We start from the raw sequence: 17693 nt of genomic DNA on the forward strand, positions 1-17693 counted from the left end.
TGGAGGGGTGGTCTATTATGTACTGGGTAGAAGGAGGATATATTAATTATCTCACATTGGAGAAGGATCCCTTACCTAATATACACTGCCTTCAATTCAAAACTACTGAATTCTTTCTTTGTTGTTTTTCCCAAGTTAAGGTTAATTGTGGAATGCCAGAGTAGAGTATTAACTGTAAATGCCATCTTTGTATTGGAGGACGTTGAGATTTCTTTTGCATTGTATGAAACCTCATAACACATTTGAGTCTCATTAAGAAGTCTGGGAATCTAATATGAACCATTTGAAGTGGAAAACTGCATTGTTATTCATGGGTGGCGGTGAACTGTTTAAATGTGATCTGATTTCTGCACTGTGAGAGGATCCATTTTAAAATAGCAGTCTTTATTAATAAATATGAAATAGCACTGATTTTGAACCCAGTATGTTTAAGGTTACAAATCTGATTTACTGTCTATGTTTCACTTAAGGGGCACTCCAGTTAAATTAAATTCAAAAAGAGTCCAGAGCTTAAACCAGGCTTAAATGTTATCTTGGTGATTGAAACTTAAGATTGTTGTGGATTTTCAGGGAAATGTGCCTAAAATGGATGTTTAACTATTTCAAATTGTATGTGTTTTAGGTATCAACTCAATAGTAGCGATTGCTTCATATACTGGTTACAATCAAGAAGATTCTGTTATCATGAATCGTTCTGCAGTAGACAGGGGCTATTTCAGGTATGTGTAACCTGTCCTAAAAACTTTTCCAATGTCTTCTTAAAAACTGATTTTTTTTGTGTACATGTTCATTGTCCTGACTACCTATTTGTGTATGCTAGGTCTGTTTTCTACCGCTCGTACAAAGAACAAGAATCAAAAAAAGGTTTTGACCAGGAGGAAGTATTTGAGAGGCCTTCTCGGGAAACTTGTCAGGGTGAGTTCTGTTTTGATTTGCCATTTTAAAGCTGAATTTAAAATGTTACATTTTAACAGCTGAGTTTCTCCTGCAGAGTGGAATGGCAATTTGGGATATTGTCGCTTCTAAACATTTTTCATAAAACCTTTATGACTGTTGACTCCCAATTGTAACTAAGGGTTAGTGCTGGAATTGCACCTTCACATTGCTGTTGTATTCCAGGATATTTGTATCCAAGTGACATTTATGTCTGGTTTTAGAATATGGTGTCATACCAGTCAGTAGTGTATAAATACCTTGGCCTTTTAGAGTCTAGAAGTTGCTTGAAAGATGGTTTGAGCACGGGAGTGAGATTAGCTTTGAAGGGCTCAATGGCCTGTCCATGTCGTAATGTTCTGCGGCTCCCTGACCATCCCAAATCCTTGAGATAAAAATTTGATCCTGCCAACGGGTTCTATTAGGCATTAATATCAAAATAATTAGTACCTTTGATTTCTTTCCTGTTTGTTAATTTTCTGCAACTCCAGTTTGAGATGATAACTTGTGCATTAAAATGTTACATGTTTATAGTTGAAACTTTTTGTTAGTTTTCCTGAAATTTCCCCTTTACCCTCTACTGAAGACTTTCACTCCTGGTTGGAATACAGTTCTATAGCTGTTGGTCACATCCGAGTGCACATTATTCGTGTGTGAACCTCAAAATGAATGTCAAGAGGCTCTTTGACTGTAGGAATATTAAAGTCGACCCCAATCCTGTCCTTACCCAATGAGTATGTGTGCGCTATTCTAGCAGAGCTCCCTGGGTAGCAGAAAGTCTGTCTGAAGCTATATGGTAGAACCAGGCAAATGGATGAATTTGAGCATTTTTTTTGCAGTTTCTAACGATTAGCTTGTTTCTTTACTGATTATAACTGAAGGTAGAACTGCGAGTGCCAAGACCCACCCATGTATTTCCTAACTGTTTATTTTTCTAGCCAATGCATTGACCTAAGCTATTCCGCCTTGTCCTTCTCACCTAGCCTTTGACACAACTGACCACACCATAGAATCCTAGATTATATGATTATATTATGGTTATAGCACAGAAAGAGGCCATTTGGCCTGTCGTGTCTGTGCCGGCTGTCTGCAAGAGCAACTCACCTAGTCCCACTCCCCTGCCTTTTCCCCATAGCCCTGCAAATATTTTCTGTTCAGATAATTATCTAGTTATTTTGAAGGTCTCAATTGAATCTGCCTCCACCACACACTTGGGCAGTGCATTCCAGATCCTAACCACTTGCTGTGTTTAAAAAAAAAAAGTTTTTTTCATGTCGCTGTTGCTTCTTTTGCCAGTCACCTTAAATAGGTGTCCTCTAGTTCTGGATCCTTCGGCCAATGGGAACAATTCCTGCTTATCTACTATGTCCAGACCCTCACGATTTTCCTCCAACCCCTCTCCACCATCATCTAGCTGTGTAAGATTACACTTTCCTGGTTCCATTCTTTTCTATCTAATTGCAGCCAGACAATCACCTGCAGTGGCTTCTCTTCCTGCTCCTACACCATTATTTTGATAAATTGAGGTAAACAAGAACATCCCACCGAGAAGGCAGTTCTTTATTGAGTTTTTTAAAAAAAACAAGTGTTCTAACTAATTCATTGAAAATGTTTATAGAATTCTGTATCTGTAGATTGAAGATTTTAGTAATGATCAGACTTTTAGAAGTTTAGTCCATCATTTCACTTGGTTGGAAATAAGACAAAACTTGCAACTTGAATGAAAGCATAAAGTAATAGTGTTTGATTAAAAACTATGCTCATTATGATGTTTTAAAATGCACTGAATTTATTCAATGTAATTTTCACCGGAAAAACTGCAGCAGAAACAGAAGTCAAATGCAGTGCGTATTTTTAAAACTATTCCTGACCGGTTTATTCAGCTGGTCAAGTCACAGATATGACTGGTAAAGATTCAGTAAGCTAATTATTTCTCTTGTGGTGATACATTCTTTAACCTTGTATTTTATAGGTATGAGACATGCTATTTATGAGAAGCTAGATGAAGATGGGCTTATAGCACCTGGTGTGCGTGTGTCAGGTGATGATGTAATCATTGGTAAAACAGTAACACTGCCAGAAAATGAAGATGAGCTTGAGAGCACAAATCGGCGGTACACAAAGCGAGACTGCAGCACCTTCCTGCGGACTAGTGAAACTGGTATTGTGGATCAGGTCATGGTGACACTAAACCAAGAGGGATACAAATTTTGCAAAATTAGGGTAAGGCATCAAAATACTTGATAGCTTTTATTTCATTTTATGTAATTTTTTCTTAAAGTTTTGGATGAAGTGTGGATTATGTGTTGTACACAGATATCCACAATACTTCTAAACTGTAACTTTATTCTGAATTTGCAGCCTCAGCAGAAAGAATTTGCATTTCCAGTAGTCTGTTCTTCTCTACTGCATTGACATTATCTGCCAAAGTTATGTCCAAGACTAGGATAGCGAGCACTGCACTGCCTTTGACAGACACCCTTGGCCCAAGTAAAGAGGCCAGCTGGGACTATCTGAGAATGAAGAAACCGAAGTGGTATTAATCAGAAAAAAAAAACAGCACTCTTCAATTTCCAAAGCATGTAAAACATCCACTGTAGATTTAAAAAATACAAAACCTTAGCTTGACTTGGTTCAGTGATAGCACGCTTGCCTCTAAATGAGAAGGTCTAGCTGCACTCCAGAGCAGTCAAGAGACTTGAATATATAATTGAGAACAGAAAAGCTACCGAATAGAATCATAGACAGTTTAAGGCACAGAAAGAGGCCGCTTGGTCCATCGTGTCTGTGCCGACTGAAAAACGATCCTATTCTAATCCCACCTTCCAGCATTTGGTCCATAGCCTTGCAGATTACAGCACTTGAGGTGGATATCCAGACTCCTTTTGAATGAGGTGAGCGTTTCTGCCTCAACTACCCTTTCAGGCAGTGCTTTTCAGACCCCCACCACCCTCTGGGTGAAAAAGTATTTCCTTGTTTTTTTGTCCTAATGCAGGAATTCCAGCAGAAACATAAAAATGTTACTTGCCATTCCCACAAATTGAAGCAAATTGCTCCAATCTATTTGGAAAAAATATTACACCACAGAATTTAAATGATTCTCTCATGGCTGCTCGAGGATCTTTGGCTCAGAGTTGATGAGCTGGAGTCCGAGCTGTGGACACTGCGACGCATCAGGGAGGGGGGAGAGTTACTTGGACACTGTTTCAGGAGACAGTCACCATCCCCCCCTCCCCCCCCCCCCCCCCCCCCCCCTTAGATTAATTACATCAAATTTGGACTGTGGTCAGGGACAGGAGGGTGTGACTGCGTGAGGCAGGTATGGGGATCCAGAATTTATCTTTGGAGGAGCCTTAGCCAGTGCCCTTATCCAATAGGTGTGAGGTTCGTTCTTCCAGTGTGGATGAAGGCACAGTCTGCAGGGAGGATGAGCAAACTGATCACAGCACCGTGGTTCAGAGCACCATTCAAGTGGGGGGAGCAAAGAGAAATGTAGTAGTAATAGGGGATAGCATAGTTAGGGGAATAGGTACTGTTCTCTGCAGCAAAGACAGGGAGTTCCAAAGACCTTGTTGCCTACCTGGTGCCAAGGTTAAGGACATCTCTTCTGGGCTGGAGAGGAACTTGGAGTGGGAGGGGAAGGATCCAGTTGTCGTCCACATGGGTACCAGCGACATAGGTAGGACTAGGAAAGAGCAGCTTGGGGCTCAATTAAAAAGCAGAACCACAAAGGTGATAATCGCTGGATTGCTACCTGAGCTACTTGCAAATTGGCATAGGGTAAATAAGATTAGAGCGGTAAACGCGATTCATGGGGCACTGGCACCAGTACTGCGGAAGGAGAGAACTGTTCAGTTGGGACAGGCTCCATTTGAACCAGGCTGGGCCCAGTGTCCTGGCGAATCGTATAGCCAGGGTTGTAGATAGGACTTTAATTAGTGGGGGTGAGGGTTCAATTGAAGGAAAGTTTTTTTTTAAATCAAAAATAAATGAAAGAGCAGAGGTGCAGGGTAGTGAAGAGGCGAACGGTAATCAAAATGTGACAGGAAGGGGCAGAAAATATAAGAGTGCAGCAGAAATTAGAACCAGAATGAGTAGTAATGGCAAAATGTCAAAGCTTAAAGGCTCTTTATCTGAATGCACGCAGCATTTGTAACAAGATAGATGAGTTGACGGCACAAATAGAAATTAATGAGTATGACTTGATAGCTGTTACAGAGACATGGTTGCAGGGTGACCAAGACTGGGAACTCAATATTCAAGGGTATTCGACATTCCGGAAAAATAGGCAAAAAGGGAAAGGAGGTGGGGTGGCTTTGTTAATAAAGGAAGGTATCAGTGTGGTAGTGAGTAGTGATATAGGTGCAATAGGTCGTGATGTGGAATCAGTTTGGGTGGAAATAAGGAATAGCAAGAGGAAGAAGTCACGGGTGGGAGTCATCTATAGGCCCCCGAAGAGTCGCCTCACTTAGGACAAAGTATAAATCAGGAAATAAGAGGCGTATAAGAAGGGCGCTACAATTGTCGTGGGTGATTTTAATCTGCATATTGACTGGACAAATCAGATTGGCAGAGGTAACATGGAAGAAGAATTTGTAGAGTGTATCAGGGATTGTTATTTAGAGCAATATGTTGCAGAACTTACCAGGGAACAGGCTAGATCTAGTAATGTGTAATGAGGTAGGATTAATAAGAGATATCATAGTTAAGGATCTTCTAGTGGGTAGCGATCATGACATGGTAGAATTTCAAATTTAGTTTGAGGGCGAGCAACTCAGGTCTCAAACCAGTGTCCTCAACTTAAACAAGGGCAATTACAGAGGTATGAAGAAAGAGTTATCTAAAGCGGGCTGGGAAAATAGTTCAGTGGATGAGCAGTGGCAGACATTTAAGCAGTTATTTCATAACACTCAGCACAAATTTATCCCGGTCAAAAAGGATTCGATGAGGAGGATGAACCAGCCGTGGTTAACAAAGGCAGTCAAGGAGAGTATCCAGTCAAAAACTAAAGCATACAAAGTGGCGAAAACTAGTGGCAGGCCAGAGGATTGGGAATTTTTTAGGAACCAGCAGTGGATGACTTAAAAAGCTAATAAAGAGGGAGAAAATTGATTATGAAAGTAAATTGGCAAGAAATTGGGGCGGCGCAGTGGTTAGCACTGCAGCCTCACAGCTCCAGCGACCCAGGTTCAGTTCTGGGTACTGCCTGTGCGGAGTTTGCAAGTTCTCCCTGTGACTGTGGGTTTCCGCCGGATGCTCCGGTTTCCTCCCACAGCCAAAGACTTGCAGGTTGATGGGGCAATTTACAATGGCCAATTTACCTTAGTGTAGGTAGGTAGTAGGAGAATGGTGGGGATGTGGTAGGGAATATGGGATTAATGTAGGATTAGTATAAATGGGCGGTTGTTGGTCGGTACAGACTCAGTGGGCCGAAGGGCCTGTTTCAGTGCTGTATCACTCTACGACTAAATATAAAAACAGCAAGAGTTTCTACGGGTATATAAAAAGAAAGAGAGTAGCTAAAGTGAGCGTGAGACCCTTGGAGGATGCGACTGGAGAATTGATAACGGGGAACAGGGAAATGGCAGATAATTTAAACCAATATTTTGCATCGGTCATCACGGTGGAGGACACTATAAACATCCCACAGATATCAGATAAGCAAGGAGCTAATGGGAGGAAAGATCTTGTAACAGTCTCTATCACGAGGGGCAAAGTATTTGACAAACTAATGGGACTAAAGGCAGACAAGTCGCCAGGACCTGATGGCCTACATCCAAGGGTTTTAAAGGAAGTGGCTGCAAAGATGGTGGAGGCATTGGTCGAAATATTCCAAAACTCGCTGGATTCCAGGAGGGTCCCAGCGGATTGGAAAACTGCTAATGTGATGCCCCTGTTCAAGAAGGGAGGGAGACAAAAAGCAAGAAACTATAGGCCAGTCAGCCTAACTTCAGTCATTGGGAAAATGCTGGAGTCCATTATTAAGAAAGAAATAGCAGGACATTAGAAAAGCTTAACGCAATCAAACAGAGTCAACATTGTTTTGTGGAAGGGAAATCATGTTCGACAAATTTGCTAGAGTTCTTTGAGGATATACCAAGCAGAGTTGATAAAGGGGAACTGGTAGGTGTAGTGTATTTAGATTTCCAGAAGGCATTCAGTAAGGTGCCACGTAAAAGATTATTGCACAAGATAGGAGCTCACGGTATTGGGGGTAATGCATTAGCATGGATTGAGGATTGGTTAACTCACAGAAGACAGAGAGTCTGGATTAATGGGTTTTTTTTAGGTTAGAAAGACGTAACTAGTGAAGTGCAACAAGGATCAGTCCTAGGGCCTCAATTATTTACTGTCTATATTAATGATTTGGAGGAGGGGACAGAGTGTAATATATTCAGATTTGCTGACGATACAAAAATATATGCGAGGGCATGTTGTGACGAGGACATAAGGAATCTGCAAGGGGATATAGATTAAAGGTCTGCTACCCGACCCGAACCCGACGGGACCCGGTGACACGGGTCGGGTTGGACTTCCGGGTCTGGTGGTTGGGCTGGATCGGACACACTCGATCACCACCTCAGGTAATTAATGTTACTTTACTTTTTGGACTTTAAAGGTGGTTTTGCTACAGTTATTTTAAGCTTGTGCAGGTAAGGAACAAAGTGGAAAAACGGAAGGGAGGTTAACTGATGGCTGGGTCAGGTGCAGGAAAAAATGGAAGAACTTTGGCCGTGTCGGGGTCGGATGTGGTACTGTCGGGCACGGGTATGGTTTCATTTGCAGACCCGAGCAGGCCTTTAATATAGATAGGTTGAGTGATTGGGCAAAAACTTGGCAGATGGAGTTTAATGTAGGAAAGTGTGAGGTCATGCACTTTGGTAGGAAGAACCAAAAGGCAGACTATTATTTAAATGGAGAGAGACTTCAAAAAAGTGCAGCACAGAAGGATCTCTGTGTTCTTGTGCGTGAAACGCAAAAGGTTAACATGCAGGTGCAGCAAATGATTAAGAAGGCTCTGGGACCCTTGCTGTTTGTAGTTTTTGAATTCCTGACATTCACTACCCTCAGAAGAAATTCCTTCGCATCTCATTTTTAAATGAGTGTCCCCGTATTCTGTAACTATGTCCCCTAGTTCGAAACTCCCCCACTAGTGGAAATATCTTCTCAACATCTACCCTCTCAAGCCCCCTCAGAATCTTGTACGTTTCAAGAAAATCACCCCTCATTCTTCTAAACTCTAATGAATAAAGGCCTAACCTGTTTAGCCGTTATTAATAAGTCAACCCCTTCATCCCAGGAATCAGCCTAGTGAATTTCTTTTGAATTGCCTCCAATGCCAGTATATCCTTTCTTAAATACAGGGACTAAAACGGTACACTGTACTCCAGCTGCGGCCTCACCAACACTATGTATAGTTGTAACAAGACTTCCCTATTTTTAAACTCCAACTACTAGCAATAAAGGCCAAAAATTCCATTTGCCTTACTGTCATAGTCATACAGCACAAAAAACTGGCGCTTTTGCCCATTGTGTCCATGCCGGCCATCAAGCACCTTTCCTAATCCCTATTTCCAGCACTTGGCCTGTAGCTTTATATGCTATGGCGTTTCAAGTGCTCATCTAAATACTTCTTAAATGTTGTGAGGGTTCCTGCCTCTACTACCCCTTCAAGCAGTGTGTTCCAGATTCCAACCACCCTCTAGATGAATTTTTTTTTTCCCTCAAATACCCTCTAAACCACCTGCCCCTTACCCTAAATCTATGCCACCTGGTTATTGACCCCTCCATTAAGGGAAAAAGCCTCTTCCTATCTATCCTATCAATGCCCCTCATAATTTTATATACCTCCATCATGTCTCCCCTCAGCCTTCTCTGCTCTAAGGAAAACAACCCTAGCCTATCCAGTGTCTCTTCATAGCTGAAATGCTCCAGCCCAGGAATTCTGGTGAATCTCCTCTGCACGCTCACCAGTGCAACCACATCCTTCCTATAGTGTGGTGCCCAGAACTCTACACAATATTCCAGCTGTGGCCTAACTAGCGTTTTATATAACTCCATCATAACCTCCCTCCTCTTGTATTCTATGCCTCGGCTAATAAAGGCAAGTATCCCATATGCCTTCCTAACCACCCTGTGCTGCTGCCTTCAATGATCTATGGATAAGTACACCAAGGTCCCTCTGTACTTCCTAGGGTCCGACCATCCATTGTATATTCCCTTGCCTTGTTAGTCCTCCCAAAATGCATCACCTCACACTTCTCTGGATTAAATTTCATTTGCCACTGCCATGCCCATCTTACCAACCCCTCTATATCGTCCTGTAATCTAAGGCTTTGCTCCTCACTATTTATGACATCACTAATTTTTGTCATCTGCGAACATACTGATCATATCTCCTGTATTCACATCTAAATCATTAACGTACACTACAAACAGCAAGGGTCCCAACACCAATCCCTGCAGTACACCACTGGTCAACAGGTTTTCACTTGCAAAAACAACCCTCAACCATCACCCTCTGCCTCTTGTTACTAAGCCAATTTTGGAACCAATTTGCCAAATTGTCCTGGATCCCATGGGCTCTTATCTTAACCAATCTCCCATGCGGGATCTTTATCAAAAGTCTTATTGAAGTTCATGTAGACTACATCAACTGCTTTACCCTCATCTACACATCTAGTCACCTCCTCGAACAATTCAATCAAGTTTGTTATACACGATCTCCCCCTGACAAAGCCATGCTGACTATCCCTGATTAATCCCTGCCTCTCCAAGGGGAGATTAATCTGATTTAAAAAGTGGAGATTAATACTTACCGATAACATGCTCAACAGTGCTCAGTTTTGGTTCTGCAGGACCACACAGCTCCAGATCTCTCTACAGCCTTGGCCAAACATGGGACACAAGCTAAATTCCAGAGGTGTGAGTAACTGCCTGTGACATCAAGGCAGTGGGGATTCGGGGTAGGGGCAAACTCTTCAGTGACCTGGCAGAAAGGAAGATGGTTATGGTTGTTGGAGGCCAATCATCTCAGCCCAGGAGTTCCTTAGGTCACATGTCCTTGACCCTCACTGTCTTCTGCTATTTCATCAATGACTTTCCCTCCATCATAAGGCTAAAGGTGGAACTGATTGCTGCTGATTTTCCAATGCTCAACTGCATTCACAATTCCTCAGATACTGAAACATTCCATGCCTTCATCCAGGCTTGGGTTGATAACATTTATACCATGAAAGTCCCAGGCATTGACCAGGTCCAACAAGAGAGAGCCTAACCACCTCCCCTTGATGGTCAATGGCATTCCCATCACTGAATCACCCACCATCAATATCCTGTAAGTGAACATTAACCAGAAACTCAACCTGACTGCCAAATTCCTTGGCAACTGGAGCAGGTCAGGAGTTTGATGGAAAATCTCTTATTTGTCTGGGTGGGTGCAGCCGCAACAACAATAAAGAAGCTCTCAACTATCAAGGATAAAGCAGTCTGCACCTTATCCACCAGTTTTAAACATCCAGTGCTGAACTTTAGCCATTATTATGTAAAGGATGCACTGCAGAATCACCTTCAAGTTCCCCTCCAAGTTGCACACCATCCTGACTTGGATATATTGCTGTTCTTGCATCATTGCTGGGTCAAAATTCTGGCATTGAAGGAGTACCTTTGTCAAATGGACTGCAGCGGCTCAAGAAAAAGGTTTACTGTCACCTTTTCAAAGAGCACTAAGGGTGGTTGATAAATTCCAGCTTAGCCGCTGACATCAATATCCTAGAAATCAATCATCTAAAAAGAGGTAAAATTTTTTTTTGCTGTCTTGGTGTCTAAAAATGTACCATATTCTCACCGACTCTTGGTAGGATTATAAGCCCAAAATGGAAGTCAGTGATGCTGTATAGAAAGATGCTTGTAAATTTGAAACGCCATATACCTGAGTGGTTGAAGAAAAGAGAGTTGGGTCTGTCATCTGGCAGAGCAGTTTGGGTAATAAAAACAAGAAATGCTGGAACCACTCAGCAGGTCTGGCAGCATCTATGAAAAGAGAAGCAGAGTTAATGTTTCGGGTCAGTGACCCTTCATCGGAACTAGAAGTTTGGGTATGTGGACTGTTGGCATAATTCACTCATGGATTGCCTTTACAAGGCATTTCATTCCCATTAGGACAGATAAGCAAGAATCATTCTAAAAGAAGTTAAGTGATCATTGCAACTACCTGACTTTTTATTTCTCATTTGCTCAGTTCCTTCACCAGGTTTTTATTAACCACATGCCCTTTTTGCACAGGTACGATCTGTCCGAATTCCACAAATTGGAGACAAATTTGCTAGTCGTCATGGCCAGAAGGGTACGTGTGGTATCCAGTACAGACAAGAGGTAAGGAATTTGTGTTTTATGGATTCAGATTTCAAAGAAAATTTAATTTGAGATGCTGGAAAGACAGTTCAGAATCAATAAAGTGAGGTACTGCAGTTGCTGAAAATCTTGAAATAAAAGCAGAAAATTGTGGAAACTCTCAAGTCAGGCAGCATCCATCGAGAAGTGCTCCCTGACCCACTGAGCTTCAATGTCAAAATTTTTTTTAAAAAATTTGAACATTTTAAATATCCATTTTTGCCCCATTGTCACCAGTTTCCTTTTGAAATCATTCGTCATCATCGTCGCGTCCACAACCTTTAGTAAGCAGTGAGTTCTAGGTCATTACTGTTGGCTGCATAAAAAAATTTCTTCCTCACCCCCACCCATGCTTACATTGCCCAAAACCTTAAATCTGTGTCCCCTAGTCCTTATACCATCAGTTAATAGGGTAGACAAAGAAAAGCTGTTCCCATCTAAACATGTCATAATCTTGTATACCTCTATCAAATCTCCCCTCAATCTGCTTTGCTCTGAGGAGAACAATCCCAACTTCTCCAACCTAACCTAACCTTGTAGCTAAAATCACTCATCTCTGGAACCATTCTGGTAAATCTCCTCTGCACCTCTCAAGGACCCTCATGTCCTTCCTAAGTTTCTTCACTGAGAGGTATGTGGAAAATTAGATGCTGAGCTAGAAAGGAGAGATGAATTTTGGGGAGGTTGCTAGAGGTGGAGGAGTTTAGGGATTAAATTTCAAAGTTGGAGCTAGAGATTTGAAAGCACAGCCACCAGCAGTGGAGTGGGGAGGTGCATGGGTGGCTGTGGTGATGACGATGACATGTAGAAGAGGCCAGGGAGCAGAATGTTTAGGCAGTGACTAGAGTTGTGGAAGAGTGAAACTGAAGAAAATGAAGCTGGGCAAGGATATAAAATTTACGTTTGCCAAGCTAGCTTAAGTCAGCAAAGACGAGGGAAATGGATGAGTGGGATAGGCCAAGAATAAACGGGCATTTACCTACATTGTTTCTAACTTAATTTGCTACTTTTTTTTTTATAATGTCTTTCTGCTTGCTCTTTTGTTTTATAGGATATGCCGTTCACGTGTGAAGGTATCACTCCAGACATTATAATCAATCCACATGCCATTCCTTCTCGAATGACAGTTGGTCACTTGATTGAGTGTCTGCAAGGGAAGGTATGTTTAAAGTAGAAAGATTTAATTGTTATGCAAAGTTGGCATCTACATTCTCATTCAAGTTTTTTTTCAGGTGTCAGCAAATAAGGGTGAAATTGGTGATGCTACACCTTTCAACGACGCAGTTAATGTGCAGAAGATTTCTAACCTGTTATCAGACTATGGATACCATCTTCGAGGCAATGAGGTAACTTTCCTTTTGTATACCGTAGACAATTTGTATAACCTGGTTCAACATTTTAGTGGCAGCTGTAGAATGACTAAGGCAGTATCTGAGGCTGCCGGCACATGAGGGTGAGCATTGTGTGACGTAGTTACTTTTTCATCATTCTTTCAGATAGAAATAAGCACCCTGTTACTTCATGAATTGAGGAGCCCCCAAAACACACTCCTTTTCTGGGGGAGGAAAATGCCTGGATCACCTAAATCTGATGCTTTTCTCCCTCATTTCTGCATTACATTGCAATACCTTTTTCTTCCATTATTTGCAGTTGGTCCCAATGTTTACATGCGCAGGATAAAGTTCTTCTATTCGGTATATTTGCATTTTGAATAAGTGTTTTGTTCTCTGCTTCCATTTGGAGCTTGCTTGATTCTTGGTTCGGATGTGAGTGTGGGGCAGGTATGTGATATTGTCACATCTATGATGTTGGAACATTGCCCCACACAGCCTTTTGCACAATATAAGAGCATGCCATGTAGTCAGAGCTCTTCATTTTTAATATAGGCTGGATAGGCTGCAAGGTTAGCCCAATAAGATTGTTTGACTCAGGAACAAAATGTCGGGTGAATATCCTGGTCTCCATCTGGTTTGGATCAGGCAGTCTTGAAGTGGAATGAAAAAAGATGATACAGTTACTACCCTCATGCTAGCAATGACCCTAAATGAAGTGCACAGTTTTACTGCAAGCATGTTTTTGTTTTTACAATATAGTGAAAAAATATCTATTTACATCAGATTTATTGTAGCTGTTAAATTTCAGTATCCAGAGCAGCCTACAGTTTATCCTTAGTGTCTGATGTCTGACTTGCAAAATCTTTATAGACTGCGAATTTCTTGCTGGCATCGGTGGTTGACAGATATATCTTCCAGGCAGTGCAAAGAGTTGGAAGCTGTTCTGTTTGTGTTGTCTGTCATACAGAATCTGACGATGGTAGAGGTGACATTCAAAATCTCCCCCTTCCACAGTTTAAGCATTTAAAAAAAAAATTCCCATGCAGTTTATTTTCTCTGCGCTACTTAGGTCGGCTTGGGGTCTAGAATGCTGGCAGTTAGCAAAGTTTCCATGACTAGGCAGTGCTGAAGAATCTTATCCAGCTTTGCCAAACTTTGAATGACAATATTCTGGAACATGTCTATGCAGTACTAATGCATTATAAACATCACTACAGTTTGTAAACTGTCTTTTTAAAGTTCACAGAATCTGCTGAAGAGCAAAGGACATACATGTGAAACTCTTGCAGTTCCCTAAAGATATCTCAGCCTTTTGGTTTCAATGTTTTTTTTACAGTTTCTTTCTAAGAAGAACCAGTCTATAGTGTACTCAGCCACAAATGTAGCTTTGAGCTTCTCTTGCTCTGGGGAAACTTTCATTTTTGCTAACGAGCAGCATCACTTTTTCATATTTATGTAATGCAAGAGCACTGGAATTTATATTCCAACAAATATTTGTCAAAAATCTGGACCTTAACCCCTTTAACTCCTCACTAAGGAACTGTAAGTTTTATCATCCGGTTTATGGCTAGGAGTGAATGGTGCTCTTAGTTGGCTCACCAGTGTGTCCTGCATCATCCATTTTGGATTGAGTACGCATTTATCTTGGCAAGTTAAATTAGGATACTTATGTTACTGAGTGAATGAATTTCTTGTTTAATCATCGCAGAAGTCATTACGAGCAATACCTACATTACTTTAATTATTTGCATATTCAACGTTTAAGTTTAGTAAATTAAATTGATTATCAGTGGTTATGAAGGCAGTTTCATCATGTCACAGTGATTCTGCTGGATTGTTGATTTATCAAATTATAGTTGAGATAGATGTCTGAGATTGATATAAACTGGTGAGGTTAATTTAGGATTAGGCTCCTTGGATAGCTAACAAGTTAACTGCATTGGATAGACTCTAACCTATCCAATAAACTGACTATATGCTGGTGGCTAGCAATGTTTCAAAACTTAGGCGGCCTTGTCCTAATGAGCTGCCCTGTTGTTCTTGTGTATATGCCTTTGAACTGTCTTCAGGTTTCCTCTACTGTCATCTCCACTGTTCGGCCTGTAATGCACACCAAGCATTGTACCATTTCTTAACTCTAACTATATGAATTTGGTTTTAGCATAAAGACTGCAATATGCTTACTTTCTAGTACAGTAGTAGTATCATCACCCTCTATATAAGAACAAGGGTGACCGCAGTGACTGCAGCAACTACCGTGGAATCTCCCTGCCCAGCATAGTGGGGAATGTCTTCGCTCGAGTCGCTTTACACAGGCTCCAGAAGCTGGCTGAGCGTGTCTACCCTGAGGCACAGTGTGGCTTTCAAGCAGACAGATCCACCATTGACATGCTGTTCTCCCTTCGCCAGCTACAGGAGAAATGCCGCGAGCAACAGATGCCCCTCTACGTTGCTTTCATTGATCTCACCATTTGCTTTTGACCGCGTCAGCAGACGTGGTCTCTTCAGACTACTAGAAAAGATCGGATGTCTACCAAAGCTACTAAGTATCATCACCTCATTCCATGACAATGTGAAAGGCACAATTCAGCATAGCGGCGCCTCATCAGACCCCTTTCCTATCCTGAGTGGCGTGAAACAGGGCTGTGTTCTCGCACCTACACTGTTTGGGATCCTCATCTCCCTGCTGCTCTCACATGCGTTCAAGTCTTCAGAAGAAGGAATTTTCCTCCACACATAATCAGTTGGCAGGTTGTTCAACCTTGCCCGTCTTAGAGCGAAGAGCAAAGTACGGAAAGTCCTCATCAGGGAACTCCTCTTTGCTGACGATGCTGCATTAAAATTCCAGACAGAAGAGTGTCTGCAGAGACTCATTGACAGGATTGCGGCTGCCTGCAACGAATTTGGCCTAACCATCAGCCTCAAGACAACGAACATCATGGGACAGGACGTCAGAAATGCTCCATCCATCAATATCGGCGACCATGCTCTGGAAGTGGTTCAAGAGTTCACCTACCTAGGCTCAACTATCACCAGTAACCTGTGCCGCGATGCAGTGTCCTCAGTACCTTGCTCTATGGCAGCGAGGCCTGGACAATGTATGTCAGCCAAGAGCGATGTCTCAATTCATTCCATCTTCGCTGCCTCCGGAGAATACTTGGCATCAGGTGGCAGGACCGTATCTCCAACACAGCAGTCCTCGAGGCGGCCATCATCCCCAGCTTATACACACTACTGAGTCAGCGGCGCATGAGATGGCTTGGCAATGTGAGCCGCATGGAAGATGGCAGGATCCCCAAAGACACATTGTACAGCGAGCTCGCGACTGGTATCAGACCCACCGGCCGTCCATGTCTCCGCTTTAAAGACGTCTGCAAACGCGACATGAAGTCCTGTGACATTGACCATAAGTCGTGGGAGTCAGTTGCCGGCGTTCGCCAGAGCTGGCGGGCAGCCATAAAGGCGGGGTTAAAGTGTGGCAAGTCGAAGAGACTTAGCAGTTGGCAGGAAAAAAGACAACGCAAGGGGAGAGCCAACAGTGTAACACCCCCGACAACCAATTTTATCTGCAGCACCTGTGGAAGAGTCTGTCACTCTAGAATTGGCCTTTATAGCCACTCCAGGCGCTGCTTCACAAACCACTGACCACCTCCAGACGCTTACCCATTGTCTCTTGAGACAAGGAGGCCAAAGAAGAAGTAGTAGAATCATTCAGTAGATAACTCCAGTTGCAGAGCTAGTTCGGGCACAAGCACAAAAAACCTGCAGCTGATGCTTGGTGCAAGGGCGGCGCAGTGGTTAGCACCGCAGCCTCACAGCTTCAGCGACCCGGGTTCTGTTCTGGGTACTGCCTGTGCGGAGTTTGCAACTTCTCCCTGTGACCGTGTGGGTTTCCGCCGGGTGCTCCCGTTTCCTCCCACAGCCAAAGACTTGCAGGTTGATAGGTAAATTGGCCATTGTAAATTGCCCCTAGTGTAGGTAGGTGGTAGGAGAATTGAGGGAAGGTGGGGATGTGGTAGGGAATATGGGATCAATGTAGGATTAGTATAAATGGGTGGTTGTTGGTCGCGCAGACTCGGTGGGCTGAAGGACCTGTTTCAGTGCTGTATCTCTAATAAAATAAAATTTAAAAAAAAAATAAACTGGATGGCCTCCTTCTGCACTCTAATTCCTGTTAGTATAGGAGGGTAAGGAGCTGAATCCAAGCAAGAGAGGTGGCCAGGGAGCTTAAATGATGTGTCTTGCTGGATCACTGATTGGAGTGACTTGCTGTGAAATGGACTGCAAGGATTGGAACTTCTAACCATATGCCCACTATTACTGAGAGTCACACAGTTTGCACAGTCCAATCAGCTTGCTACTAAGTATTCTCTTTCCCCAAAAATATACTTTATTCATAAAAATCTGTTTTTAAAAAAAAAAATAACAAAACCATTCAAAACTGTATGAAATCAGTTAGTGTTAGGGAAATTGATGAGATTGAAGGCTGATAAATCCCCAGGCCTGATGATCTACATCCCAGAGTACTTAAGGAACTGGCCCTAGAAATAGTGGATGCATTGCTGGTCATTTTTCAAAATTCTGTAGACTCTAACAGTTCCAACAGTTTAGAGGGTAGCTAATGTAACCCCACTATTTAAAAAAGGAGTTAGAGAAAATAGGGAATTATAGACTGGTTAGCCTGACCTCAGTAGTGGGGAAAATGCTGGAGTCCATTATAAAAGATGTAATAGCAGAGCACTTGGAAAACAGTGACAGGATCGGACAAAGTCAACATGGATTAACGAAAGGGAAATCATGCTTGGCAAATCTACTGGAATTTTTTGAGGATGTAATTAGTAGAATAGATAAGGGAGAACCAGTGGATGTGGTGTATTTGGACTTTCAGAAGGCTTTCGATAAGGTGCCACATAAGAGATTAGTGTGCAAAATTAAAGCTCATGGGATTGGGGGTAAGGTACTGACATGGATAGAGAACTGGTTGGCAGACAGGAAACGAAGAGTAGGAATACTAGGGTCTTTTTCCGAGTGGCA

At 42.4% G+C, this 17693-nt stretch overlaps 1 protein-coding gene across 1 annotated transcript in view; it reads left to right on the top strand.

Moving 5' to 3' along the window:
- The window catches only part of polr2b (RNA polymerase II subunit B), a 58440-nt gene that overhangs the window by 36018 nt on the left and 4729 nt on the right, over window positions 1-17693 (top strand). Inside the window, exons 17-22 of the mRNA XM_068044590.1 lie at window positions 623-719; window positions 821-915; window positions 2906-3156; window positions 11218-11307; window positions 12377-12484; window positions 12558-12671. Coding sequence (XP_067900691.1) covers window positions 623-719; window positions 821-915; window positions 2906-3156; window positions 11218-11307; window positions 12377-12484; window positions 12558-12671 — 755 coding nt within the window. The remainder of the gene's footprint in view (window positions 1-622; window positions 720-820; window positions 916-2905; window positions 3157-11217; window positions 11308-12376; window positions 12485-12557; window positions 12672-17693) is intronic.

Source organism: Heterodontus francisci, chromosome 1 (genome assembly GCF_036365525.1).
Source record: "Heterodontus francisci isolate sHetFra1 chromosome 1, sHetFra1.hap1, whole genome shotgun sequence".
Lineage (NCBI taxonomy): Eukaryota > Metazoa > Chordata > Chondrichthyes > Heterodontiformes > Heterodontidae > Heterodontus > Heterodontus francisci.